This window comes from Heloderma suspectum, chromosome 8 (genome assembly GCF_057233095.1).
Source record: "Heloderma suspectum isolate Gila_16-S chromosome 8, 16-S_ref, whole genome shotgun sequence".
Classification (NCBI taxonomy): domain Eukaryota; kingdom Metazoa; phylum Chordata; class Lepidosauria; order Squamata; family Helodermatidae; genus Heloderma; species Heloderma suspectum.
Window position 1 is genome coordinate 2,587,102 of NC_139465.1, and position 25,887 is coordinate 2,612,988.

Below are 25,887 nucleotides of genomic sequence, written 5' to 3' on the forward strand. Positions count from 1 at the left end.
CTGCGGCCCCCTCGCAACAGTCCTCTTCCGGTGCCGCCACCGCAGGAGGCCCCGCCGGCGTCCTTCCCGGGCAGAGCGCCCGAAGGCGGCGCATCTCCGGGGAGCCCGCCAGAGGGCGCCCCGCCCGCCCGCCCGCCGGGCGAGCGAGCCCCGGCGAGCCCGGGCGGGGCCAGCGGGCCTGTCCCGCCCGCCCGCGAGCCGCTGGCCAACGGCAGCGCGGGGAGCGCGCGGGCGGGAGCGCCGCCCTCGGCCTCGCCTGCCGGGCCCCGCGCTCTGCTCGTCGCGCCGCGCCGCGCGGCCGGGAGGTTCCGGCGCGCCATGGCCGCCTCGGCAGCGGCCGCTCCGGAGCCGGCGGCGAAGGCGCTGCAGGGCGCCATGAGGCTGGCCAGGGGCGCCCTCGAGCTGGACGCCGGGGACCGGCCGCGGGTGAGGCGCGGCGGGGCGCGGCGGCTGCCCGAGCCCGCGCGGACGCGTCTCCCGTGCCTTCGCTCGCCGGGCCGGCGGGGCGCGGCTGGGGTGGCCGCCTGCGGGGGCCCGCTCGCCCCGGGGCTGGGCCGCCCCTCGCATCCGGGCGGGGCGGGGCGGGCTTCGGGGGCCCACCTCTGCCTGCCAGCCGCGGGCCGGCCGGGCGGGGCGGGGCGGGGCTCCCCCCGCTGGGCAAGGAGCGGCCGGCCTCCGCCCCTTCTGCGCCGACGGCCGGCGGCCTCCGGCTGGACGCCCCGCCCTCGACGGGCATGACGGCCACGCCCCTCTCCTAGCGCTGTCCGCCGCCTGCGCCAAGCGCCTAGTCCCTATTGCGAACGCCTTGTGTCGCTTTGCCCCACTGCTAGGCCACGGTCGTGCTTGTGGCCGTTATTTCTGTGATGTGTGACTCCGCAACAGGCTTCCCCACCCTGGTTGCCCCCCGGGTATGTTGGACTGCAAGTCCTATCATTCCCAGCCAGCAGGAGCAATGGTCAGGAATGCTGGGAATTGTCATTCAAGACACCCGGGGGCACCAGGTTGGGGAAGGCTGATCCCCAGGGTACTTCTCCAAGGGGCAAGAGAGCGCAGGGTCTAAATTGGAGTGGGGATGTGTGGCCCTGCAGATTATCTTAGATGCCAACTTCTGGCATCCCCAACCAGCGTGAACCATGTTTAAAGGTGATGGGAGTTGTAGTCTGACATCTGGAGGGCTACAAACCCCCCCTCTGGTGTAAATGATCTCCTGACCCAGCCTTGTCCAACCTGGGGCCCTCTGGATCTTTCAGACTACAACTCCCATAATTCCTGACCATTGGCTGTGCTGGCTGGGGGGGGGGAGTTGCAAGACCTCTTCCTCTCTGAACTTGCATAAGATTGGGCCCTTAGTCTCCTCTTCCTCCCACAGGGAGTGCCAGAGGGCCAGGCCCTGGATCAAGCGAGGCAGGGGGCAGCCCGCCCATGTCCCTGGCACTGTTCTGCGGCGGGTGCTGATGCTGCACTGCAGCCTGTGCTTGAGCAAGCAGGGGGCAGAGTGGGTGTGCAGCACCAAGGTGTCGGAGGACAGACACGTGTAGGTCACCCGGCCTGACTGGCATCCCCTGAACTAGTGTGCTGCCCTCGGCCATAGGAAGAGATACCCTGGTTCACATGATCAAACAACCCGTGGTTAACAAACCATGGGTTGTTCGTGGGTGCAAGCAAGTCTACTGGCTCCTGCCTGATTCCGCTTTCTGAAACAAACCAGGAACTCCCTGTTCGTGGGTTATTGTCGTGACATCCAAACTCAGCATTCTGTTTCGGGTTAAATGGCCTCGAGTATTAACCAATATTTTGTTATTTAACCATAAACGACCCAGAGCACTAGGTTCACACATCATAAGAACAGAGGAGCCCTGCTGGATCAGGCCAAGGGTCCATCTAGTCCAGCATTCTGTTCCCACAGTGGCTAACCAGCTGTCAACCAGGAACCCACAAGCAGGACACAAGCGCAACAGCACCCTCCCACCCATGTTCCCCAGCAACTGGTGCTCATAGGCTCACAGCCTGGAGGTAGTGCATAGCCATCAGGACTAGTAGCCATTGATAGCCTTCTCCTCCATGAACTTCTCTAAGCCCCTTTTAAAGCTGTCCAAATTGGTGGCCATCACTACATCCTGTGGTAGCAAATTCCATAGTTTGACTCTGCGCTGTGTGAAGAAGTTCCTCCTTTTATCTGTCCTGAATTTCCCACCAATCAGCTTCATAGGATGACCCCACAGGGTTCTAGTATTTTGAGAGAGGGAGAAAAATGTCTCCCTATCCACTTTCTCCACACCATGCATAAATTTGTACACCTCTATCATGTTTCCCCTTACTCTCCTTTTTTCCAAGCTAAACAATCCCAGCTGCTGTAACCTTCTGTCAGAGGGGAGATGCTCCAGCCCCTTGATCCTTTTAGTTGCCCTTCTCTGCACTCTTCCCAGCTGTATAATATTGTTTTTTAGGGGCGGTGATCAGAACTGTACACAGTACTCTTAAGTGTAGTTGCACCATAGAGTTGCATAAAGGCAGTATGATGTTGGCAGTTTTATTCTCGGTTCCTTTTCTAATTATGCCTAACATGGAGTTTGTCTTTTTTACAGCAGCTGCACACTGAGTTGACATCTCCATTGAGCCACAACCCCAAGATCTCTTTCCTGGTCAGTCACTGCCAGCTCAGATCCCAGCAGGTTATACTTGAAGTTGGGATTTTTGCCCCAACATGCATTGCTTTACACTTGCTTACATTGAACCACATTTGCCATTTGGATGCCTATTCTACCAGTTTGGAGAGATCCTTCTGGAGCGCTTCACAGTCCCTTTTTGTTTGAACCACCCTAAATAATTTGGTGTCATCGGGAAACTTTGCCACTTCACTGCTCACTCCCAATGCCAGATCATTTATGAACAGGCTGAAAAGCATTGGTCCTAATACGGATCCTTGTGGAACCCCACTATTTACTTCCCTCCATTGGGAGAATTTACCATTTATTCCTACTCTCTGCTTTCTGTTCTTTAACCAGTTACTGATCCATAAGAGGGCCTCTCCTCTTATTCCATGACTGCTAGGTTTGCTCAGGAGTCTTTGGTGAGGGCCTTTGTCAAAAGCCTTTTGGAAGTCCAAGTAAACAGTGTCTACTGGATCACACCGTCTACATGTTTACTGACACTGTTAAAGAACTCTGAAATGTTAGTGAGACAGGACATGTCATGACAACAACCCACAAATGGAGCATTCCTGGGTTGTTTACAAAGTGTTTAATCCAGGAATTCGCGTTATGTGCAAACCAGCCAAGGCAGAACAAAGAGAAAGGCAACGGTTGCTGACAACATCAAGAAATGCTATAAAGCATCCAACTGTTATGTATAACAGTTTCAAATGAGCATTTCATTATACATTACAATAAAATTCAAAAATGTTGAGATTGACTACTTTGCAGCCTTCTGGTTTGACTAAACAGTGGGGCTGCAGTCTTCGGTTGTTACCTACTGTCCTTAAGCAGGCTTTTGTCATGAAAAAAGGAAGCGTCTGATAAGCTGACACAAAGTTTTTGCTGGGAAAACAAGTGACCATGTTTGGCCCTGACAGAACTGAAACTGTTGTTTAATGGAGGAAGAATTCACATATTATTACTGGATAACTTCTGATGAAGATACACAAAACGGGTACAATACTGGGTGCCTGGCCCTGTGCTTTTGTAAGCTCAGTCCGGCTTTATTTTTTTCCTCCCCATTTTTTACAGTCTTACTGTTCTTTAATATGCACAGTTGAATTTTATCTTACTGTATAGTAATGTGCTCATTTGAAATAGTCATACATAACAGTTGAGCGCTTTACAGCATTTCTTGGTGTTACACTGAGTCAGACCCTGTCTTGGTCCCTCTAGCCCAGCATTGTTGACACTGACTGGAAGGAGCGGCTCTTGAGAGTTTCAGGCAGGGTTTTCCCAGCCCTGGAGATGCTGCTGGGGATCAAACCTGGACCTTCTGCTTGCGAAGCGGGGTCTCCGCCACTGAATTCGGATCCAACTTCCTGTCCAGTGGGCTTCCGTATGTGGAATGGTGGGACAGTGCCATTTTGGCTCTTGCCTTGGGCAGCAAAATGTCTGCGTAGGCCCTGCTTTCAGCCCCCAGTCGTTCTGTTGGTTTCAAGCAAGTGGGCCTTTCCCCAGTGAGTGTCCTCATTTGGCTTCAAGTTCTAATCACCCCAAGTGGCAGGCCATTTAGGGCAATAGCCCGCTATCTGAGAGGGGCGCCCAGATGTCCTCTGGGACATGACTAGGGATCCGGCTGCCTGCTTCTCATATCACAGCAGCATGTCTTGGGCTGACCCTGAGGATGGGGTTGCTTTGTCATCAGTGGACCCTGCAGGACTTGCCCCACTGAACTGAATTTCTTTGCTGTCTCTCTCTGCTTGCCAGGAAGCCTACGTGGAATACCTCAAGAGCATCAACTACATTTCTCAGGTCCTGTTGGAAGAGGCGGTGGCAGCAGCAAACGGTGTGCCTCAGTTTCCCTGCAGCTCCTTCAGTGGGCTCTCTGTTCCCTCTGGCACAAATTTTCAGTGGCTGAATGGCTCAGTCTCCGAGGTGGCGATGGGCTTACCTGGCTTGCTGAGCCCTTTAGTTGTCTCCTTGGCTCTTAATGTTTGGAATTGCAGCAATTCGTTACGTGGGGCGAGGAGGATTTATTTATTTATTTAAAGCCTTTTTATCCTGGTGCTCAGTCCAAAAGGCTCCTGGAGCAGCTTGCATGAAATTAGTTAAACAAGGTAGTCCCTTCTCACGGGCTTACAACATACAAAGCCATGACACACAAGGAAAAAGGGATGGGGAGGGAAGAGGAAAAAATTAAGTTTTTTTTCATCAGGGAGGGTGGAACAGCCTTGCTTCCCCTCTCATCTCCCTCGGTACAGGCCTGCTGGAATGGCTGGGGTTATTAGAACAAGAGCAGAGCTCAGGACCCTAACTGATCTTTTAAAGCTGTCCAGCCTTTTGACAACACCCTGAGTGTTTCCTAACTACCCCACCGGGTTTCTCCCCTGACCAGTGACAACCCCGCCTTCTCCTTGATAGCGAAGCTCAGACCAGACCGGCAGGATTTTGCGGCTCGAAACACCAAGCGTTTGGTGCCCAGTCTCTGGAATGGGGAGGAGCCCTTGAAAAGGGCCTTGTTAGGTTGCCGCTTGTTTGATAGGCAGCTTGTTTATTAAATGTATGTACTTCCCAACTGGCAGATGCCCTCAGGGCGGTTTACAGTCACACACACGAAACAACAATACAGTAATCAAAGCAATAAGTACAGCAGTAAAAATATCAAAATATTAAAAAGTGAAGATCTTAAAGAGCAAGCAGTAACGTTAATACTCAGAGGAACAGATTAAAGAGGAAAGGCTTCAAGAGGAAGGTCTTAACCTGACTTCTAAATGTATACAGTGAATACGCCCATCGGATCTCCCTGGGGAGGGCATTCCACAGATCGGAGGGGGCCACTACAGAGAAGGCTCTTTCCCTGGTAGTAGCCCGTTGCGCCACTGCAGGTGGCAGCAGCCAGGGAGATCCTCTGAAGGGAGGATCAGGGAGATCCTCCTAGCAGTCAGGCAGGAATGTATGGGAGGAGACACTCCTTCAGGCAGGCTGGTCCCAAGCCATTTAGGGCTTTAAAAGTCAGCACCAGCACTTTGAATCGGGCCCGGAAACTGACTGGCAACCAGTGCTGTTCACATAATACGTTTGGCACGGCCAGTCCCAGTAAGCAGCCTCACTGCTCTGTTCGGCCCCAATGGAAGCGTCTGGGCTGTTTTCAGAGGTTTTCCCCCTGCATAGTGCGTTGCAGTAATCCAGGCAGAGGGCACCGGCGCCGTTTCTGAGCAGACCTGCCCAATGCTTTGGGCTTGCTCATACCCAGAGGGAAGGGGCGTGGCTGGGGGAAGCGTTCACTCTTTGACTTCCCCCATCTTTCCTGGTGCATCTTCTGTCGGACGGGCAAGCTGGAGTGGGGGAAGCAAGCAGGGGCACATCGTGGCAGGGTGGGGGAAGGGGATGGGGAATCCTGGGGTGTCTGGCTAGGGAGGGGGCTCCTTCCGCCTGGGGTTGGGCTGAGGTGCCACCACGCTGTCCTGCTCTCCTCCCCTGTAGCGGACGGAAGCGACGTGACGCCTGACACCCCCAAGATGCTGAAGGTGGCGGAGCAGTGTCTGGAGAGGGCCAAGAGCAGCATTGCCAAAATCGGTGAGTGCCGGTTGCTTGCCTTGCAGATGCCCCCCCATAGCCCCCTCCTCCCAGCAACAGCAGCGCCAGACGACCAGGTGGGACGAGGCTCTGTCATCACTGCATCGCTGCCTGTGAGCCCCTTTGCCGAAGCGAGGGGGAGGCGGAGGGGGGCAGCCCTTTCTGAGGCAGCTGCCTCCGGAGAAGCACAGCTTCCTTCCCTTGGTCAGCCCTTAAGACAGGCGGGCAACTGGCGGCCCTCCGGATAGTTTGGCCTGCAGCCCCCATCAGCCGTGGCCAGCATAGCTAGTGGTGAGGGATCATGGGAGCTGTAGGCCGAAACACCTGGAGGGCCACACTTCAAAACACTTTTTTCTAACATAGCGAACGTTCTTCAGTGTACTTGACCAATGGGTGGACGCCAGTCTTTTGGGATCGGTCACATGCCCCTGTCCCCCAGCCCACATTCTGTCCTCAGGAAGACCAGGTCCTGTGCCTGGGATGAGTCACGCAGCCTTGAGGACGTCTAGGGGGCTGAGCCGTGCTGGCGCCAGGCGTTGAGGGCCCCCCCGTGAGTCTGCCTTCACGCCAGCTGCTCTGCTCCTCCTCCGGCTGGCTGGCTGGCGTGGCGGGCCCAGAGCCAGGGCGCAAGCAGGCGCGGTGTGGGCAGCTCCCCCTCCCCACTGCCGCCCTTGCCTGGGCCAGGGCAAGAGGCAGGCGCTTGCCAGGGCGCCCCGGGTAAGAGGAGGGGTGACTCCGGGGGCACTCGGCAGGCCCCGCTGGGGTGCGGGCCCTGGCAGGCGCCCCACCGTGCCACCCCTCGCGCTGGCCCTGAGGCGGGCTGCCCCGTCAGCAGGCGGAGGAGGGCCCCGCGATCGCTGGCCTGGCCTGGCCTGGCCTGGCCTGGCCTGGCACTGCTGCTGCTAGTGCTGCTCTTCTCACTGGTTCCAGGCAAAGCGAAGACCAAGCTGGCAGCGGAGAGGGTTTGGGGCCCTGCTCCTGTCTCCCGACACCGCAGGGTCTTTTCCGATGAGGGTGGCAAACTGCTGCCTTTCCTTCCTCCAGAGATGTTCCAGAAGCTGCAAATTACGGAAGTGCAGAGCGTGAAGAAGTAAGCGAGGCCTTGTGCCTGAGCCTGTGGTCTGCCTCGGAGGGAGGGCTGATGGAGGGAGGTCCTCTTTGCCCTGGGCCAAGGTGCATCTGGCTTGCTGTGGGAGAGGGGATGCAGCCCCTTAAAACGCTTCTCGTTCCTGGGCAGGGAGCTCACCCCACTGGAGGAGGCATCGCTGCAGAACCAGAAGCTCAAGGCCACCTACGAGGCCCGGCTGGCCCGGCTCAACCCCAGCCAGTCCATGCAAAAGACGTCTCTGGCAAGTGGGGCCCGTGGGGGGTGGGCGTGGCTCGGCCGGAGAATGGCCTCTCCAGGGTCTGGAGTCCCAGTATGAACCCGAGCCTGCAATAGCACAGGAGCTTGGAGGGCAGGAAACCTCCGAGGATGAAATGTTTGAGCAGTCACAGAGGACGGGGGAAGTGCCAGATGACTGGAGGAGGGCTAATGTGGGCCCTATCTTCAAAAAGGGTGAAAAGGAGGAACCTGTGAACTACAGACCAGTCAGTCTGACATCAATGCCATAGAAAGTTCTGGAGCAGATGATAAAACAATCCATCTGGAAGCACCTTGAAAACAATGCAGTGATTACTCCAAGCCAACATGGATTTGTCAAGAACAAATCCTGCCAGACGAACCTGATCTCATTTTTGGATCAGGCCACCTCCCTTGTGGACTGTGGGAATGCTGTAGACATCATATACCTTGATTTCAGCAAAGCTTTCGACAAGGTGCCCCATGATATCCTGATGAGCAAACTAGCTCAAAGTGGGCTAGATGAAACAACGATCCGGTGGATCCACAGTTGGCTACAGGATTGGACTCAAAGCGTGCTTATCAATGGGATCTTCTCAAACTGAGCAGAGGTAACGAGCGGGGTACCACAGAGCTCAGTCCTGGGCCCAGTGCTCTTCAACAGTTTTATTAATGACTTCAAGGAGGAGGTGCAGGGAATGCTGATCAGATTTGCAGATGACACAAAATTGGGCGGGATAGCTAATACTTTGGAAGACAGAAACAAAATTCAAAGTGATCTGGATAGACTGGAGCGCTGGGCAGAAAACAACAGAATAACATTTAATAGGGATAAATGCTAAGTTCCGCACCTAGGAAAAAGAAATCAAATGCACAGTTACAAGATGGGGGATACGTGGCACTAGCAACACTAGTGAGAAGGATCTTGGAATTGTTGTCGATCTCAAGCTGAATATGAGCCAACAATGCGATGTGGCTGCAAAAAAGGCCAATGCTCTTTTGGGCTGCATTAATAGAAGCAAGCGTCCAAATCCCGGGAAGTACTAGTTCCCCTCTACTCAGCACTGGTTAGCCTCATCTGGAGTACTGTGTCCAGTTCTGGGCACCACATTTAAGAAGGATGCAGACAAGCTGGAGTGGGTTCAGAGGAGGGCAACGAAGATGATCAGGGGACTGGAAACAAAGCCCTATGAAGAGAGACGGAAAGAACTGGGCATGTTTAGCCTTGAGAAGAGAAGACTGAGGGGAGAGATGATAGCGCTCTTCAAGTTCTTGAAAGTCTGTCCCAGAGAGGAAGGCCAGGATCTCTTGATCAAACCAGAGTGCAGGACACGGAATCATGGGCTCAAGTTACAGGGAGCCAGATTCCGTCTGAACATCAGGAAAAGCTTCCTGACTGTCAGAGCAACACAACAGCGGAACCAATTCCCTACGGAGGCGGTGGGCTCTCCCACACTGGAGGCACTCAAGGCGAGGCCAGACAGCCACCTGTCAGGGATGCCCTGACCTGGATTCCTGCACTGAGCAGGGGGTTGGACTCGATGGTCTTGTAGGCCCCTTCCAACCCTACTGTTCTATGATTCTATGGGATGGTGCAGCCCATCTTCCTGGCTGGGGAGGCGTCCCTAAGCGTGGCGCACTGCCTGGCAAGCCCCAGAGTGCTCCTCCTGGCTTGGAACAGTTTGCTGCAGCTGCGCGCGCGCGTGCACACACACACACACACACACACCCCGCTTTGAAGAACGGCTGCTCCCAGAGATGCACATTTGCCATTTGTTACTGGTGGGCTGTGCTCTCACCATCATCTGGCTTATTTGTATGCTGCCTTTCCAAGAAAGAGAGAGAGAGAGAGAGCAAGCAAGCAAGCTCAAAACAGCCCACAATGGCACACTTTGCATGTCACAACAAGCCAGAGATTTTTTAAACCCTTTGTTGTTGTGAAGGAGCGAGCGTGCCGGTGTGTGCTGCCTGACCTTTCCTGCTGTGTGTGGGAGCAGCTAAACAGCCCCGGGACACTCCATCCCTTGGCTGCCGTGATGGGCGGACCAGAAGCTCTGGTCCGTCTCTCCCCCTACAAGCCAGAGGAGTGAGTCATGGTTTGCCGTTGTGTAGCCACTTCCGGTCGCCACGGGAGCAGTGTGCGGTGCACACCTGCCCGCTCATTCGCCGCGACCCAGGTTTAAAAGGAACACCTGGGTTGTTGTGACATGCAAACCAGGCCAAGAGCAGTGGGAACAATAATACATAGCAAAAATTGAGGAATGCGCTACTGGCTTCATAACAGAGTATCATTATCAATAAAAAAACTAATTGTGGGAGGGTTTGGGGCCCAATCAGATTTGGGGGTGGGTTTTTCTGGAGTCCTTTCCCCTCTTTCTCCCTGTCCAACCCCCCTGGCCCCTTCAGCCGGTTGTGCTGTTCCCTCAGTGCCAATCTCTGCTCCGCAGACACTTTCGCTGCAACGTCAAATGATGGAGAACTTGGTGATCGCAACGGCGCGGGAAGAGACAGTATCCTTTTTGGCTCGTGCTGCGGGGAAGGTGTGGGGGTGCTCTTCAGGTGTCCTTGGAGCTGGCCAGCTCCTGATCTCCCCCACTCTTCTTTTCGGAAGCTGCATGATGCTGAGACACCTAGCGGGATGGGATCTTGCAGCCCTTCTGTCCCTGTGGATGGGGCTGGTCACACCCGACAAGCTGCTCTCTGCTCTGTAGCTGTTCAGGGGCGGGGGGGCAGGCGGGGGTGCTTTTGTGTGCGAGGTGCTTCGTCTCGCCAGGATGTCAATATTTGTGTCTGCTGTGCTGAGATCTTCCAGGTGAGGGAAGAATGTGGTCAAACAGGAAAGCCTTCCAAGATCAGCTGCAGAGAGGAGAGACGGTGCATTGTAAAATGGGGGCAGGCATTTAGGGGGTTTACCCTGACGCAGAGCAGGCCGTTGGGCCTGAGGGCATGCGGAAGATTCCAGACAGACCTCGAGACAGGCGTGCGAAAGAAGAGCGACGTCTTGAGCAGAGTGGCTCTTCGTCCTCTCCGAGGACGGGCTGAGAAGCAGTGGTTTTGTGCTAAAGCAGGGGTGTGAATCTGTCTGACCCAGGGGCCAAATCTGGCCCGCTAAGCTCTCAATCTGGCCCCACCCCCTGCCTTACAGCCACCGATCATTGGGTGGTTTGCTGGCTCTTGTGAAGTTTTTTCCCTCCCATTCTAATAGATCGAAGCGCCTCTCCTAAAGCTCAGTTACCAGTAGTGAGAGCTTTAAGCTACAATGTGCTGTTATCTTTGGCCCTGCCCATTTTGCCTTTGGAGCCGCCCACCACCGGGATGCGGCCTCCAAAAGCTTCTGCGAAACAGAATTTGGCCCTTGGGCCGGAAAAGGCTCCCTACTCCTGCGCTAGAGGGAGGAACGTGAGGAAGAAGTTCCAGCCTTTAACTTTGGGAGGAACTGCGGGGGGCGGGCTGCGAACCGGGAGCCCCCTTCTTTGGAGATGGTCAAGTTTCCGCCAGGGATGCTTTGTCAGAATGGAGAATTCTGGCAGGCCCAGGAGCTGTCCACAATCAGAAGAGGCCAAGGGGCCACCTGGCCCACCCTCCTACCGCCTGCAGTAGCCAGCCAGATGCCTGGAGGAAGCCCACGAGCAGCTCCCCACGGCAGGTGGCCGCTCCCGGAGTGGCTTCCCTGCAACCGCTCTTCCATGGCTTTCGCTGCCTGTGGCACAGGAGGTTGTGCCTGGCCTTCAGGGCTCCTAGCCATTGCTGGGCCACCTTCTCCTCCATGAACTGGTCTCGCTCGATGAGTAGCCCAGCCTTCGCCAACCTGGCGCCCTCCAGATGTGTTGTTCTACAACTCCCCTACAAGGTGCCATGCTGGCTGGGGCTGATGGGTAAAAATAGATCCAGTGCTGGTTTGGTTGAATAGTCAGGAATTTATTTAAGCGCAACACAGCTGTGGGAGAGTCAGTCGAAACTGAGTCTCCCCAAATACAAGAAACAGGATGCATTTATACGGACTGTTCATTGGAGAACAAAGGAAATACACTACGCATGCACAAGAGCTAATTTAGCTCAGCGGACAGTCTTATCAGCACAGCGGCATTCTTATCTTCAGGGAGGAACTAACCTGGTGGATAGGAATTTCCTACTTACAATGAGCAAGTTGCGATTACCTTCTCATGGTCAGACACATACACACTCCCTCAGTCCCATCGGGTACCTTGCCTGAACAGAAGTACTTACAAAGCCTGGTCAGGCCTACCCTCACAAGTCCAATATGCTGGAGAGGCTGCGCGAGAGCAGAGAGAGGGCTTGTGCTCCCTCATCTTTCTGAGATCCTTTTCCCTATATTTGGAAGGAGCCAGGCCGTCCTGCCCCCATTCCCTTCGTGGTGGTGTTCCACTGCAGGCAAAAGATGCACCGCTTGCTCAGGCTTTCCTCGCCGTGTTTGCCTCGAAGACCATGCAGTTACCTCTGTGACTCCCCACTGAGTCTTTTCTCCCTTCTCTGGGTGGCTGTGAGGTCAGACACCAGGGGCGGGTGCAGACTGGGCTGGACCTTCGCCCCTCCTCTCCGGTGGAGCCCTGTTGCCCCAGATAACCAGAAGTGGAGTTTGTCCCAGATGCCTCTGTGTTTACCTGGCTGGGAGCATGTGACACCTGCCGCCAGAGGACCGGGCCTCTTGACTCCTGGCTTGTGGTCGCTGTGGCAGGGGCGTGTGTTTGGGGGGGGAGGCACGAGTGTTGCCTGTGAAACCTTTAACTCTGCTCCACCCCAGCTCCAGAGGAAGATGGAGGAGCGCCGGCTGAGGCTCCAGGAAGCTGCCAACAGGCGAGTACTCCCCCAGGGCTTGTGGCCGGCTCCTCTCCCTCCTCCCTTTGCCCACACGTCAGGAGCCGGGGCTCAGCCCTCTGCTTCTTCCCTGACCCTGGTGGGCGCTTGCATCCCTCAGGAGGTTCTCCAGCAATGCTGTGCTGACCACGGAAGAGCAGGAGCAGCGGGCGATCTACGCCGCCGTCCTGGAGTACGAACAGGATCACGTACGTGTGGGACAAGGCCGGCGTGTGCCTGTGGGCTGCGTTCGCTTGCGACGGCAAAGCACAGCGTGTCTGTCTTGTGCCGCCAAGGTTCAGGTTTGAAAGAACATGATTTTTTACACTGGAAAGGACTGGGGCAAGAGGAGAGACGGAGGGAGGCCTCGGCCTAGAAGTGGGGCATGACCCCCACTCCCGGGAGCTAAGGGAAGGGCTGTGGCTTAGCAGTGCCACACGCCCAGCACGGCCTCAAAGAACTCTAGTACGGGGGAAAGGGAAGGAGCGCCACGTTCCTTTGCGTTCGGATTTAAAAGTCAAGGATCTCTCGCACACACACACTCTACGTGCGCCCTGCAAGGAAGGATGACCGTTACCAAGGTGGCTGCTCTGGCTTTGCCAGGGGCCAGCCTGCGGGAGCTCAAAGTGGGGAGAGGTCACAGAGGGGGTGGCGGGGGTCATCCGGCTGCCCTGGGCGGGTCCAGAGCTCCTGCTCCAAGCGTTCCTGGTTCCAGCCTTTGGCTCTCACACCCTTTCCCCGGAGCCCACCGCTGATGCCCCTCCTTCCGTGCGCCTTCATTACCTGTCTTCAGGCTGTCCGCCCTGGTTCAGGGGGACGTCAGCTCTGTCCGTCTGGGGTCTCCAAGTGTTCCTCCAGGCACCGCTCTTGGCAGCTGCCACGTTGCTTTCCTTCTACTGGGAGTCTGGCCATACTGAGCTCGATGGAGCCCCGGTCTGGCACCAAACGAGGCAGCTTCCCACATCCCGTGCTGAGCCTCTCCATGCCTGGAGCCACAGAAGAGGAAGGGGATCTCGAAGGCCCCAGAATGTACCACCCCTTCCAAAGGCTGTCTGTCCCACAGCCCATGTGACGCCGCTCCGGGTGCCCCCGCAGAGGGTGGGGAGGGCTGGACGGCTTTAAGCAGCAGAGTGCCGTTGCATCCATCAGCGTTTGCCGGGGGAGGGGGGTCGGGGTTGCTTGTGCAGGCGCCAGGCAGCGGCGTGGGCTCACGCTCTGGCCCCTTCCAAGGGGTGTTGCCGCCCAGTGCAGCTGGAGGCCGCTGAGCCGGGAAGGCCGCTCTGCCCTGAGAGGGCCATTCCTCTGCTCTTCCCATAGGAATGGCCGAGGGCATGGAAGGCCCAGCTGAAGAAGAGCCCACAAGACCTATCGCTGGTGCCCAAGCTCGTCTCCCACCTCCTCAGGTAGGGAGCAGGCAGCTGCAGCTCCCGCCACCTCAGGCTGCCTTCCACCGGGCCACGGGCAGGCGGCAGCCAGGGAGGGCTGGGGACGTCGAGGGCCAAGGGGGGCAGGGGAGTGGGAGTTGTGGCAGGTCGTGGCCTGAGCAGCTTTGAGCAGCTGGGGGGGCCGTTTTCTGGCGTTCATCTCGACATGCTTTCCGAGGCAACGGCAGAGGTTGGGTTTTAAGGCTGCTGATGTCTTTGCTTCTGCTGGCAGGTCTCAGTGGATAGAGCTGGGGAGGAGGTCTGACTGGGGAGACCTGAGTTGAAATCCCCCACCTAGCTCCGCAGCTCACTGGGTGACTTTGGGCTAGTCATGTGCTCTGAGCCTAACCTACCTCACAGGGTTGTTGTGAGAATAAAATGGGGCGAGCTTCATGTATGTCACCCCAGCGTCTTTGGAGGAAGGATGGGGAAATAAATGCCAATGATTTTCATTATGCGTATGCCTAGGTTGCAGTCATATGCAAGCTCGCTTGGGAATAAGCCTTACTGAGCACAGTGGGGCTCACCTCAGTAGGGCTGTGCTGCGAACCTATTACTGGCCATGGACCCCCAACCCCCAGGAGGCAGCTCCCATGAAATTTAAATGAGCAGGAGCGAGGCTGGGCCACTGGGAAGGCTTCTCTGGGGCTGCCTTTAGACCAGAGGTGCGGAGCTCAAGCCCGGGGGCCAAATCTGGCCTGCCTGGGGCCCCAGTCCGGCCTTCCAGGGTTCCTCAGAGGGCCAAGCCCCCTTTCCCCCAACTGCCAATTGTTTGGAAGTTTCTTGGCTTTGGTGCATTCCCCCCCCCCCCCGCCATTCTAAAAGGTTGAAATGACCACCACTGGGATGCAGCCCCCAAAAGCTTCTCCGAGATCGAATTTGGCCTGCGAGCTGAGAGAGGGTCCGCAGCCCTGCCTTAGACGAGGCTGTTAACCTTCATGTGCCAGTGCCTTGGCTTCTGCTTCAGCCATGAGGTCTAGCAGCCTTGCCGTTTCTTCTTTTAAACCTTTTTCTTGGTCCATGTCCAAATCTACATTTGGACAGCTGGAGTCCTTGCAGGCTTCCCTGCATCTGTTGGCAAAACGTGGCACGCTTGGTTTTTCTTTGCATGATACATCAGTCGTTCCAGAGCAAGAGAGAGAGGAAGTGTGTGAGCTGTTCAGCAGCCCTAACTTCTGAGGGGCCTTGTGCGGCGTTGTTCATTCACCAGCCCCGTCCTTGCTCCCAGCTTTGCAGATCACCCCATCTGCCAACTGCTGAAGAAGCTCCAGTGCTCGGTCTACAGTCTCCTCTATCCGCTGGTGAGCCGGAGCGCAGTGGACAGCAGGCTGGCGGGGAGGGTCTCCCGGGGCCTGTCCCTCTCCTCCTCGCTGGACGCCGAGGCCTTCCTGTCACCAGCTCCCGAGGGGCGGAGGCTGCGCGCTTCCCAGAGCCTGCACTCCATGTTCTCCGTCCAGGAAAACAACAAACTGAACCTGTGCCACAGCATCTCCGCCACACCCTTCATCGAGGACCAGAGCATGAGCTGCCTGTGCCCAGAGCGGGGCAGCAGCCCCCCCGAGGGACCGAGCCTCCCTCGAGAAGGCCCAGCCCCAGCCCTCCTGGCCGACAGGGAGAGCTCCTTCGAAGACCTTGAGCGGTTCTTGTCTGCCCCCGAAGCCTGGCCTTTGGGCCCCCTGCAGGAGCCCCCGGCTGGGAAGAACGGTTCCCATCAAGAGCATCTCAAGGTGGTCGTGAAGGAGATTCACAACTCCATTGGTGAGGGACTGAACGGGGGGCAGGGGGGGCTTGTGGAAGTGCAGTGGGGGTGGGAGACCCAATCCCACAAAGTTGCTGCAGGCAAATAGATGAGAATTCAAGGCCAAGAATCCCCCCACCCCCTACCGGAATTCTTGCCATGCCCTTCCTTTTTAGTTTTGCACATGCCAGTCATTCTTTTAAAATATTGGGGTGCACATCCCATCTCTGCTAAGAACAGCAGCCCAGTTCTGCTGGACTGGGGAAAAGCTCCAGCTTGTTTAGCCTTCTCTCACCTGGCGCCCTCCAGATGTGTTGTACTGCAGCTCCCATCACCCCCGCCAGCATGGCCAAAGCCTGGCTGGGAATGACGGGAGATGCAGTCCAACACAACTGGTGGGTGCCGGGTGAGAGAGGGCTGAGCTCCTCCCACGCTCTGCACGGCTCTCTTGACACCAGAGGGCAGCGCTGCCTCGCCGCGTCCTCTGGCCGCATCCTCCAACAGGTTTGCGTGAAGCTTGCAAGGCAGCTGAACTGGTGCCTGCCACACTGTCTTCGCCAGATCTCCCCAGCTTCCCCCACTGGGGACTGATTCAGGGCACCAGTGGCCATAAAAAGAGCCTGAGGCTGGATCAGACCAAGGGTCCATAGTCCAGAATTCTGTTCCCACAGTGGCTGACCAGCTGTTGGCCAGGAACCCACAAGCAGGACAGGGGTGCAACAGCGCCCTCCCGCCCCTGTTCGCCAGCAACTGGCATACACGGGCATCCTGGCTCTGATTCTGGAGGCAGCACACACCCCTCAGGCCTGATTAGGAGCCCTTGATAGCCTCTTGCGCCGTGAATATGCCTGACCCCCTTTTAAAGCCATCCAAATGGGTGGCCATCACCACCTCTCAGGGAAGTGCCGTCCCCTGTGTGCAGAGGCCCTTCCTTTTGCCTGTCCTGAATCTCCACCCCTCGGCTTTGTGGACCAACTCCACTGGGGCTCTAACATTCTAGGTGGCAGGACAGAGGAGCAGCCCTGGCATGTTGTCTCCGTTTGCTGCCGCCCCGTTGGCCGATGCCCAGGCCTGGTCTTGTCCTTCTCAGACTGCCCTAAGGAAGGGCCAGCTGCTCCTGGAGTCTCTTTCCAGCCTGAGCCCTTTCTCTCCCCAGACAGACTTTTGTCCCTGACTCTGCTGGCCTTCGAGGGCCTCAACACGGCGGCCACAAAGGACCAGTGTGTGGCGCGCCTGGAGGAAGCCTTCTTCGCCCCACTCTGGGCTCCCCTCCTGGCTGTGTACAGGTAACGGGGGGGGGGGGGATTGTTTCTGGCAGGAATTGCGCAGCAGTGCTCTTCCAGGCACAATGCCGCTGGTTAAGTAGCGCTGCCTGTGGGGCAGTCTGGCCTCCTATCTGGTTGGAAGGGCAGGAAGGAGGGCTGATGGTCACTCCGCCTGGTGGATCTTGGGAGCAGTGAGTCAGATACGGTTTGCTGATGGACTTAAAAAGGAAAATGCATCTGCTCTTGAGATCGCCCCATCTTGTGTGTTTAGATCAGCCTTCCCCAGCCAGGTTTTCAGGCTGGGGGATGCTAGGAGTTGTAGTCCAACACATCAGAAGATCAGCTGGCTGGAGAAGGCTGGTTTTAGCTCCTTTCTTTCTCTCTCTCTCTCCGCTTCCCCCCTCTCTCCTGCATTTAGGAATGTCTACAAAACCCGGGAAGCGTCCCTTTCCAAGATCATGGAGCTGCACAGAAGCGCCCTCCCCTCCGACATCGGCATCTCTTCCAAACTCCTCCCCCAGGGGAGCCTGCCCAGCGGGGCCAGCCCCTACCCTTACTGCGCCGCCGTGCAGGAGCTGATGCTGCTTCCCCTGGGCAGCTGTCCTCAGAAGAAGCTGGACTGCATTGGTGAGTGGGGAGGCTGCCCCAGAATCGCAAGAAGGAAAAGCACGGAAGGGGACGCCGATCCCCATCACACTGGCATGTGCTGATTTGTATGCATAGGTGCAAATGTCAAAACAATTACCTCAATAGAAGGGGAAGTACAGCACGCCTCACCAGAGTGGGGAGACTGAGACCAGGTGACCTGCGTGGCTCACGGCCGAGGGCAGTCTGGCTCCCTGCCTGCCTCCTGATGGCTCTTTGTCTCTCAACCATGCTTGGACTGGAGAGCCCTTCGGAGAGCGGATGCCTTTGAACAGAGCGTGGCCCTCTGGCAAGCCTTCAGATAGAGGACTGTCCCCTGTAAATGAGGACACCTGGCACCCTCTTGGTGAGCCCTGTTGCTCCAGTGAGGCACTGGTGGCCCAAGAGAACTGAAAAGAGGCTTGTGGGGTAGCCCACATGGGGGCCGCAAACAATTGGTGTCTTTGGCAGGAAAGAGTTCCCTCCAGGTCCTTAAGTTTGCCCAAATTCAAACCAGCAGGGAGTTTTGGTGAGATGTGCCAGCTGCCAGCGCAGCGGAGCTTCTTTCTTGTTGCTCTGAAAGCCATTCTGGTGAGTTGCTCCCAGAGGCCAGTGAGTGGTGGAGGAAAGCGATCTTTCTGGAGTCCATGCGGCACCCTGGATAGAGTTGGGCAACTGTCTTAAGGCTGGGGTAAGCAACCAGAGGCCCTCCGGGTGTGTTCAGCTACACCTCCCATCAGCCCCAGCCAGCATGGCCTGTGGTGAGGGATGATGTGAACTGTAGTTTGGAATGTCTGGCGGGCACTAGGTTTTCCACCCCTGATCTAAGGGCTAAATAATTAGTGTGCAGCACGTCTCTGTTATGTCTTGAGTTCTAGCTAGGAAGGAATACAGGACGCTCTCTTGCGTGTCGACACTGACTGGGGGTGCTTCCACACCAGCCTTTTATGGTGCAATTGCCCTGCTCCGTTCATGGAATTTTACAGGGGGTCCAGATGATGTTGTCTTCCATATGTAGCCCTCCCGTGTTTCCCCACCTTTTACCACAAAAGAAATCCATTAGGGAGGGAAAGGTGGAGTTCCTCCACAAGGGCGCCGTTGGAGCCGTCCATCTGGAAGCGCCCTGGGGGAGGCTGTGCAGGGTCTCCGGCAGGGGTCTCTCCCAGCCCCACCAGAAGAGGCTGGGGCTGGAGCTCAGGACCTTCTGCACACAAAGCAGGGGCTCCGCCACGGAGCGACCGCCCTCCCTGGCTGGGAGGAAGTGCCAGGCAGGAGCAGGCACATGCCCGTTCCCACCCGCCGCCTTTTCTGCTCTGCAGTGCGGACGCTGCGCATCATCTGCGAATGTGCTGAGGAGTACTGGGGGGGCTGCGAGGGGAAGCCCCAGCCGGCGCCAGCTGCCATGTGAGTACCGCAACCCGAGGCTGGGCACGGGGCCGGGGGTCTGGCTGGCAAGCGCGCAGTGCTGCGTTGCGCTTGGGCTGGGAGGAGCGTCGGCCCCCTCCCCTGAAGCGGCTGGGGGAGGGGCTTCCCCTTCGACACAGGCCGTCCTCGCACTCACGGGAGGAGGACAGGTCTGCAGCTCCAGGCAGAGCCGCCGCGTCCGGCGCTCGGGCTCCAGGCTCTCCGGTGCAGAGGCACGCGCGCAGCGGGGGGCCCAGCCCTGATGGATCCCGTCCGCCAGCCAGGCTCCCTGCTGGGCCAGACCCGAGCACCAAGGCCTCACGTCTGTGGCCAGCGGGGCCAGGGCTGAGCCCGCCTGGCAAGGGGCTTGGGAATGGTCACAGAGGAAGGGTGGAGGAGGACGGGAGACCAAGCCGACACAGCCAGCAGAGGGGGGGCCGTCACAGGGTTTGGGTGCCCACAGGTGAGGCGGCCCTTTCCTGCAGGGGCTGAGGCAGGGCCTGAACTTGGAGGCTCCCCGCCGAGCGAGGCAACGGAATGCGGGATGCCAGAAGCGGCCTTAGACTGAGTCAGACCCTTGCTCTGTCTACCCCGGTACTGTTGATGCTGACTGGCAGCAGCCGCTCTCCGGGGTTTCAGGCAGGAGCTTTTTCTGCCCTTCCTGGAGATGCTGCCGGGGATCAAACCTGGAGCCTTCTGCGTGCAAAGCAGGGCTCTGCCACGGAGCCCCGGCCCCTTACAGCAGGCATTGCTGCCGGGCTGCACCATCAGGACCGTTCCGTGGCATCTCTCTCCCGCCCGCCAAGGCTTGCATCAGAGCCCCTTTTGGACCACTGACTGAGCGGGGGGAGGTCGTGGCATCTGGGCAATGGGTGGTAAACAGCCCGGCCTCTGTGCATGCTAAGAGCGGTGAGCCTGGCCTGCAGGAGCCTCTCGGGCGGTGGGCAGCCCTTTGGCCTGTCCTTGGAGCCCTGCCTTCTCGGTCCCCTTGCCCCTCTTGCTCACACTTGCTCATTTCCACCCCATGGCTTTGCTGAGATGCATCTCACCCCTCTTTGATACTCGCAGAGGAGGAGCTCTGCCAGTGAACGAAGGAGCTTGTCCAGAGAGAGACAGAGCCCAGCCAGGGCATAGGGCCATCGGAAGCTGCCTTAGACTCAGTCAGACCCTGGGTCCATCTAGCCCACCACTGTCGACACTGACTGGCAGCAGCTCTCCAGATTTCAGGCAGGATTCTCTCCCATCCCTTCCTGGAGATGCTGCCAGGGATCAAGCCTGGGCCGTTCTGCATGCAAAGCGGGGGCTCTGCCGCTGAGCCACGGCTCCTCCCAGCTGCCTCCCTCCCACACACACACACAGGGTCTCAGACCGACCTCTGAACTTGGCGGGGCTGGAAATGTTTTTGCCCTCGCAAAGCATGCTGGGCACTCTCACCCCTGCCTCTTGCTGACCCTGTTCAGTCACCTCTGGGCGCAGCATGTGCTGAACTGGAAACAAAGCCCTATGAGGAGAGACTGAAAGAACTGGGCATGCTTAGCCTTGAGAAGAGAAGACTGAGGGGAGAGAGGATAGCGCTCTTCAAGGACTTGAAAGTCTGTCCCAGAGAGGAAGGCCAGGATCTCTTGATCAAACCAGAGTGCAGGACACGGAATCATGGGCTCAAGTTACAGGGAGCCAGATTCCGGCTGAACATCAGGAAAAACTTCCTGACTGTTCGAGCAATATGACAGTGGGGCCAATGACCTACGGAGGTGGTGGGCTCTCCCACACTGGAGGCATTCAAGACGAGGCTGGACAGCCACCTGTCAGGGATGCTCTGACTTGGACTCCTGCATTGAGCAGGGGTTCGACTCGGTGGTCTTACAGGCCCCTTCCAACCCTACGATTCTATGGTTCTATGAACCCAGCCATCATGGGGCTCCTGAGTGTTCTCCTCCCCTCGCCCCCTTGCAGTGGTGCCGATGATCTCCTCCCCATCCTGTCCTATGTGGTCCTGAGGAGCAGCCTGCCCCAGCTGGTCTCGGAGTGTGCTGCGCTGGAGGAGTTCATCCACGAAGGGTAGGTGCTGGGCCCTTGTGTGCTGCCTCTGAATTGGTGTTACCATTTATGTTTCACATTTTTCTAGACCTTCATCAAAAAACAGGATTTCAGGGCAGGATACACATAAGTCACATATGTGATACAATAAAAGCAGCATAAAACCAAACCTTAATGCAGTAAAACGGAGAGGCGCAAAACCCTTCCAACTAGCTGAAAAAGATACCAACGGGAAGTGCCTGGGCGAATGACAAGGCTTTGGCCTGGTGCCAAAAAGAGGGCAACTTTGGTGCCAGGTGGCAAAGGCATTCCAAAGTTCGGGCGCCACCCTCTTGTCGATGCCGAGTGTCGTAGAAGCTGCTGAGAGATCCGAGAGAGCCGGTCAGGTGGCCCTCCCCACGTCCGTTCCCTGGCCCTGTATACCCCAGGGCCACCAAGCCTGTTTCCATCCCCAGTCTAGTAGCCGGGCTGGAATGGGTTCAAATAATCCTTTTCCTCTCCAGTCATTTGGCATAGTTCACCTTTACCTTTCTTATATTTGTGTTCATGCTGTTCCCTCTTTTTGGATGGCAAAAGTGAGGCTGTCGGGGGCAAGGGTGGGAGGATATGCTTTCAAAACTGCATGGGGAGCCCCCAGCAGAGACAGGACCTGAGCTGGGACATGTTAGGGTCTAGAGCACGTCGTCTGCAAGCAGGTGGCGAACGCAAGGACCTGCCTTCTACTGGGTCAGGCCTTTGGGCCATCTAACCTAGTATTGTCTATGCCAGAGGTAGGCAACCAGTTTGGGCTGTGGACACATTTGGCAATCTGAGAAGCTGTCCTGAGCACCACCACAAAATGGCTGCCAGGGGAGGTGGGGCAAAGGACAAGCAGCCTGCCCAAAAGACTAATGACCAGGCAGGAGTGGGGTCTGAGGCCCGACACAATAAACAACTCCTTTGGACCCACAGTTTTCAGCATCAACAGTAACCCATTTCACAGCAATCCCAGCTGTTGGTAAGACAACATGTTAATTTTTTAAAAGTGGGAGGGGTCTGGCACCTTGGTAGGTGCCAAGAAATGTGTCGGGGGGCACATTGGTGCCCGCAGGCACCACCTTGCCCACCCCTAGTTTACACTGCCTGGCAGCAATGGCTCTCCAGCATTTCGGGCAGGATTGTTCCACCAGCCCTCCCCGGAGATGCTGGGGATTGAACCTGGGACCTTCTGCACACACCACGTGCGTCTGCATACATGGGCCAGTGCAAGACCCGCTCTTCCTCCAGTTGTCTGGGGCTGGGCACAGGCACCATGGGATCAACCTGTCCTGCCGCGCGGTGCACTGCTCATCTGCCGTGTTGTGGGGAGTGAGACCCTCCACCACTGCCTTGGGCTGTCAACTCCACTTACGCGGCCTGCTAGCTCCAGAGATGGAGCAAGACGTGGCCGGCATGTGAGCGAGATGGCCGAGACATAACCAGACGAGACAGGCATGTAGGGGACGGCAGCTTGGCTGGGGAGGGACTGGAGCCTTGCTGCAGCTGTGAGAATGTCTCATGACTGAGTCTGGGCTCAGCCTCTCCTTTCTAGCCTTGCTCTCCCTGCTGCCTGAGACAGAGCCCCTTTGCCACTCCACACCCATCAGAACTCCCTTTGGAGCCCCCCACAAATGACCCTGAGGCAGACTAGAGGCATGCTGCGGGCATACAGACAGACTGGTCACAAACCCTACTTTCCTGCTTCTCTAGCTTTCCACTTCCTAACTCAGCCTTCTGCAATCTGGGCCCCTCCAGATGAGCTGGACTACAAGTCCTATCACCCCCCAGCCAGCATGGCACCAAATTCAGGAAGGCCGTTCTGACTGCCTGTGTTTTCACAGAATGTACTAGTTTAGGCAACTTGGGCCAACCAGGTGTTTTGAACTACAACTCTCATCATCCCTTACCATTGGCCATGCTGGCTGGGACTGATGGGAGATGGGAGTTGTAGTCCAGCACACCTGGTTGCCTACCCTCTACTCATTAGTATATCTTTGGATTGCCCCTCTATTCCATGAGCACTTGAGCTGATGTACACATAAGATACATAAACTGCAAAAAGCTGAACAGGGCAAACTGGGAAAATACTAAAAATCAGAGTGGCGTTAACTATGAAAAGCTAGGTGGAACAACACTCTCTTCGTTATTGTCTTGTTGCTGGGGGGCTGGAAGCCTTGCTAGCCAGGCCTGTTTCTTATCTGATTCAGTGTCTTTGCTGCCTGCTTTTTCTCTCTTGAAAGACTCTGGAGGTAAGCGGAGGAGCAGCGTTATCAGCGCAGCAATGCAGTATGGTTCGACCACCAGCCTTGCACTCAATCATGGGCTCTGTTTTTGTTTTGAACGTCTACTCTGAGTAAGGGTTCTCTGTGACTTGAAAGCTTGCTCCAGGCATCCTGAAGATTAACAGGTCTTAGAAGGGCGGTGGGAGGCGCTTCTGGATTGGAGCAAAGGTCCGTCTGCTTCATGGTCCTGTTCTGCCACCGTGGCCACGTAGATGTCTTTGGGGAGCTCCCAAGCAGGATACAGAGACCCGCAGAATACCTTCCAGGAATCTGTCTCATTCCCTTTGAAAGCCGCTGAAGCAAACGGCCATCTCCACATCCCGTGGCAGCGGGTTCCATAAACGTAATTACGGGCTGTGCAAAGGGGGCCTTTATCTCGCCTGCCTTGCATCCGCTGCCTGTCAATGGACTTGCCTTGAATTCTATTATTCTGGAGGGGAGAACCGTTCTTCTCTCTCCCCTGCCCCCCACTATATATAGCAGCCTCCCCCAACCCGGTGACCTCCAGATGTGCTGGGCTGTGATTCCAATCACCCCCAGCCAGCATGGCTATGCTGGCTGGGGGTGATAGGAATTGCAGCCCGGCACATCTGGAGGGTGCTGGTCAGGGGAGGCTGCATGATGTTGTCCATTAAGATGCTCCGCCTTGGCATTGAGAGCCATGAAAGTCTGAGCTTCCCTGAGCAGCCTCTCTCGAGCATCCCTACTCCATTCTCTCCCTGGACCCTGAAGGGGTGTGTCTCCTGCTTCCTTGCAGGTACCTGATCGGGGAAGAAGGATATTGCCTGACGTCTCTGCAAAGTGCCCTCTCCTACGTGGAATCCCTGCACAGGCCCATCCTGGGAAAGTAGCTGAGCTCCCTGCTGGGTTGCCCAAAGGACTACCACCCTCCGTCCTCCCTCACATGGGACCACTCCTGCCACTCTGCTCCCACGCAAGACGCAGCCAGAGACCACCTGTTCCAGAGAGGGCCGCCACCACCTTTTCCCTGCCTGCAAACACAAAACCTGCTGATAAGGCTTTGTGGTTCTCCTGGGCCCTTGACTCTGTGCAATATTTTTTTCTTTTTCTGGGGGTGGGGGGAGGGGGCGTCCTTTGTGTTCTCTAGAAACGTTGGCAGGTGTGCCTGATCTCCCCGTAGGGGAAATAGGGTGGGATTGGTCACATCCTTGGCTTTAAGGGATGCTCTGTCTGAGCCTGTCTTTGCTGCTGAGTCCGTCTGCACCAGTGAGCATTAAGGGGAGGGGGGGTGAGGCGACACTCTCTCTCACACTTCTCTGAGGAGGATTGGTAGCTTGCTCACCACTGCCTTTGCTGCCAAGCCCAAAGGGAATGAGCCGCTCTGCCCAGCGACTGCCATCCTCCTTTTACCAAGTATTTGCCAGATTGGTTATGGGCACCTGCCTGGGCAGAGGCCGCCCCTAGATCTCCCCCCCCCCCGCATGACCCCTCTTGTATCTCCATTTTCACTACATGGGTCTACTGCAGAGCGGGAATGTTTCTGTGAGGCCCAGGGGAAGACGGCAACATCCTCCTTCTCTGGCCCAAAGGCACTGCTGGAATTCTAACTGTGAGTTAAGGGGCGCGCGTGCGTGCGCGTGTGCCTGGACACATTCACCTGCACTTGATAAGGGGGATGAGACTGGCTACTTGTCCACCCCCCACCCCTCAAATGTGATCTGTGTAGGTTTTAGAGACTGGGTGTCTTTTGTTTTGCAGTGTCTAAAGATGAGCGAATGGACCTAAAAGCAAAACGTGTGTGTGTCTTTTCCTCATCGGGGTTTGCATAGTACACTGAACGCGAGCTTGGGGCTGGAGGGCAGGGGTCAAGCAAAGAGTGAGCACTTGGGATCTCTGGATGAATTTGCACAAATCTGCCGGGACTGTCCTGGTGCTGCAGTTGAGCGAAATGCAGCGACGTTTGACCGGACAGCCAGATGAGACGCTGGGAAAGCCCTGTGCTCCCTGCCTGGGTCCAGGTGGAAGCCACAGGCTGGAGGGCAGTCTGGCAGTGTGGAGGGGGGAGAATGGGGGTGCTGCCCCCTCCTTATGGACCACACGGCTGAGTGTGGTGTGTGACACGAGCTCCTGTGCGGAGAAGGCAGCCGGGCTTCTGTGTGGGCAGGGAGCGGGACCTAGAGCTGTGAAGTGCAGGGACCACGTTGTTGCTGAGTGCTCAGCGCGGCCTCTTGCAGTGTGAAGCCCTGGGAGCCCCTGCCCATGGCCCTGGCGCATCAGTATTTGGTTCCTCGCCTTACCAGTCGCCCAGCTTAGCTCTTGGAGACTGTTCTGTAATAAACACTCCTGCCTGCACCGTGAGTTGTGTTCTTTGGGAAGTGGCAGTGGGGGGTGCATTGAGGGGATGGAGCAGAGACCCTTTATGTTGATATGAGCAGTTTTCCTCCGAGAACAACATCACCTTAGGCTTAGGGGAATCTTCAAGCCAGCTTGGTCATTGCACGACACCAGTTGGGAAGACGGTCTTAGACCAGGCCTGCACAGGAGGCGACTCCCAAGTTTGGGGGACATTCCTTCATTGTGCCTGTTTCCCACCTCTTTTTGGAATAGGTGCATCCTGCAAAGTCCACTGACTGGGGTGTGGGTGGGGGAGCTTGGAGAACCCCTGCAGTATGTCCCATGTTGTTCATCCTTTCCCTGGATTCAGCCACTCTGCCTCTAGCATCCGTTTTTCCAGCCTGTTGAAGCAATACAGCCAACAGTGCTGA

General features: G+C 56.8%; 1 protein-coding gene across 8 annotated transcripts; it reads left to right on the top strand.

Moving 5' to 3' along the window:
• Nucleotides 1–13: 13 nt before the first annotated feature.
• VPS9D1 (VPS9 domain containing 1) lies at nt 14–25,475 on the top strand. Of its 8 annotated transcripts, none has more exons than XM_084812676.1 (16): nt 14–426; nt 2,586–2,672; nt 4,404–4,482; nt 6,120–6,212; nt 7,143–7,302; nt 7,450–7,561; nt 10,002–10,064; nt 12,317–12,369; nt 12,491–12,578; nt 13,687–13,772; nt 15,022–15,551; nt 16,688–16,817; nt 17,215–17,423; nt 18,740–18,824; nt 20,778–20,882; nt 23,919–25,475. In XM_084812676.1, the coding sequence occupies exons 1-16, from the start codon at nt 319–321 to the stop codon at nt 24,010–24,012; spliced, it is 2,082 nt and encodes a 693-aa protein (XP_084668802.1). In that variant the 5' UTR covers nt 14–318; the 3' UTR covers nt 24,013–25,475. The 8 variants fall into 8 exon arrangements, with proteins under 8 accessions (XP_084668802.1, XP_084668795.1, XP_084668796.1 ...); XM_084812669.1 differs by having other exon boundaries at nt 144–426; nt 2,586–2,642; XM_084812672.1 differs by having other exon boundaries at nt 196–426; nt 2,586–2,642; nt 7,257–7,302.
• The last annotated feature ends 412 nt before the right edge of the window (nt 25,476–25,887 follow it).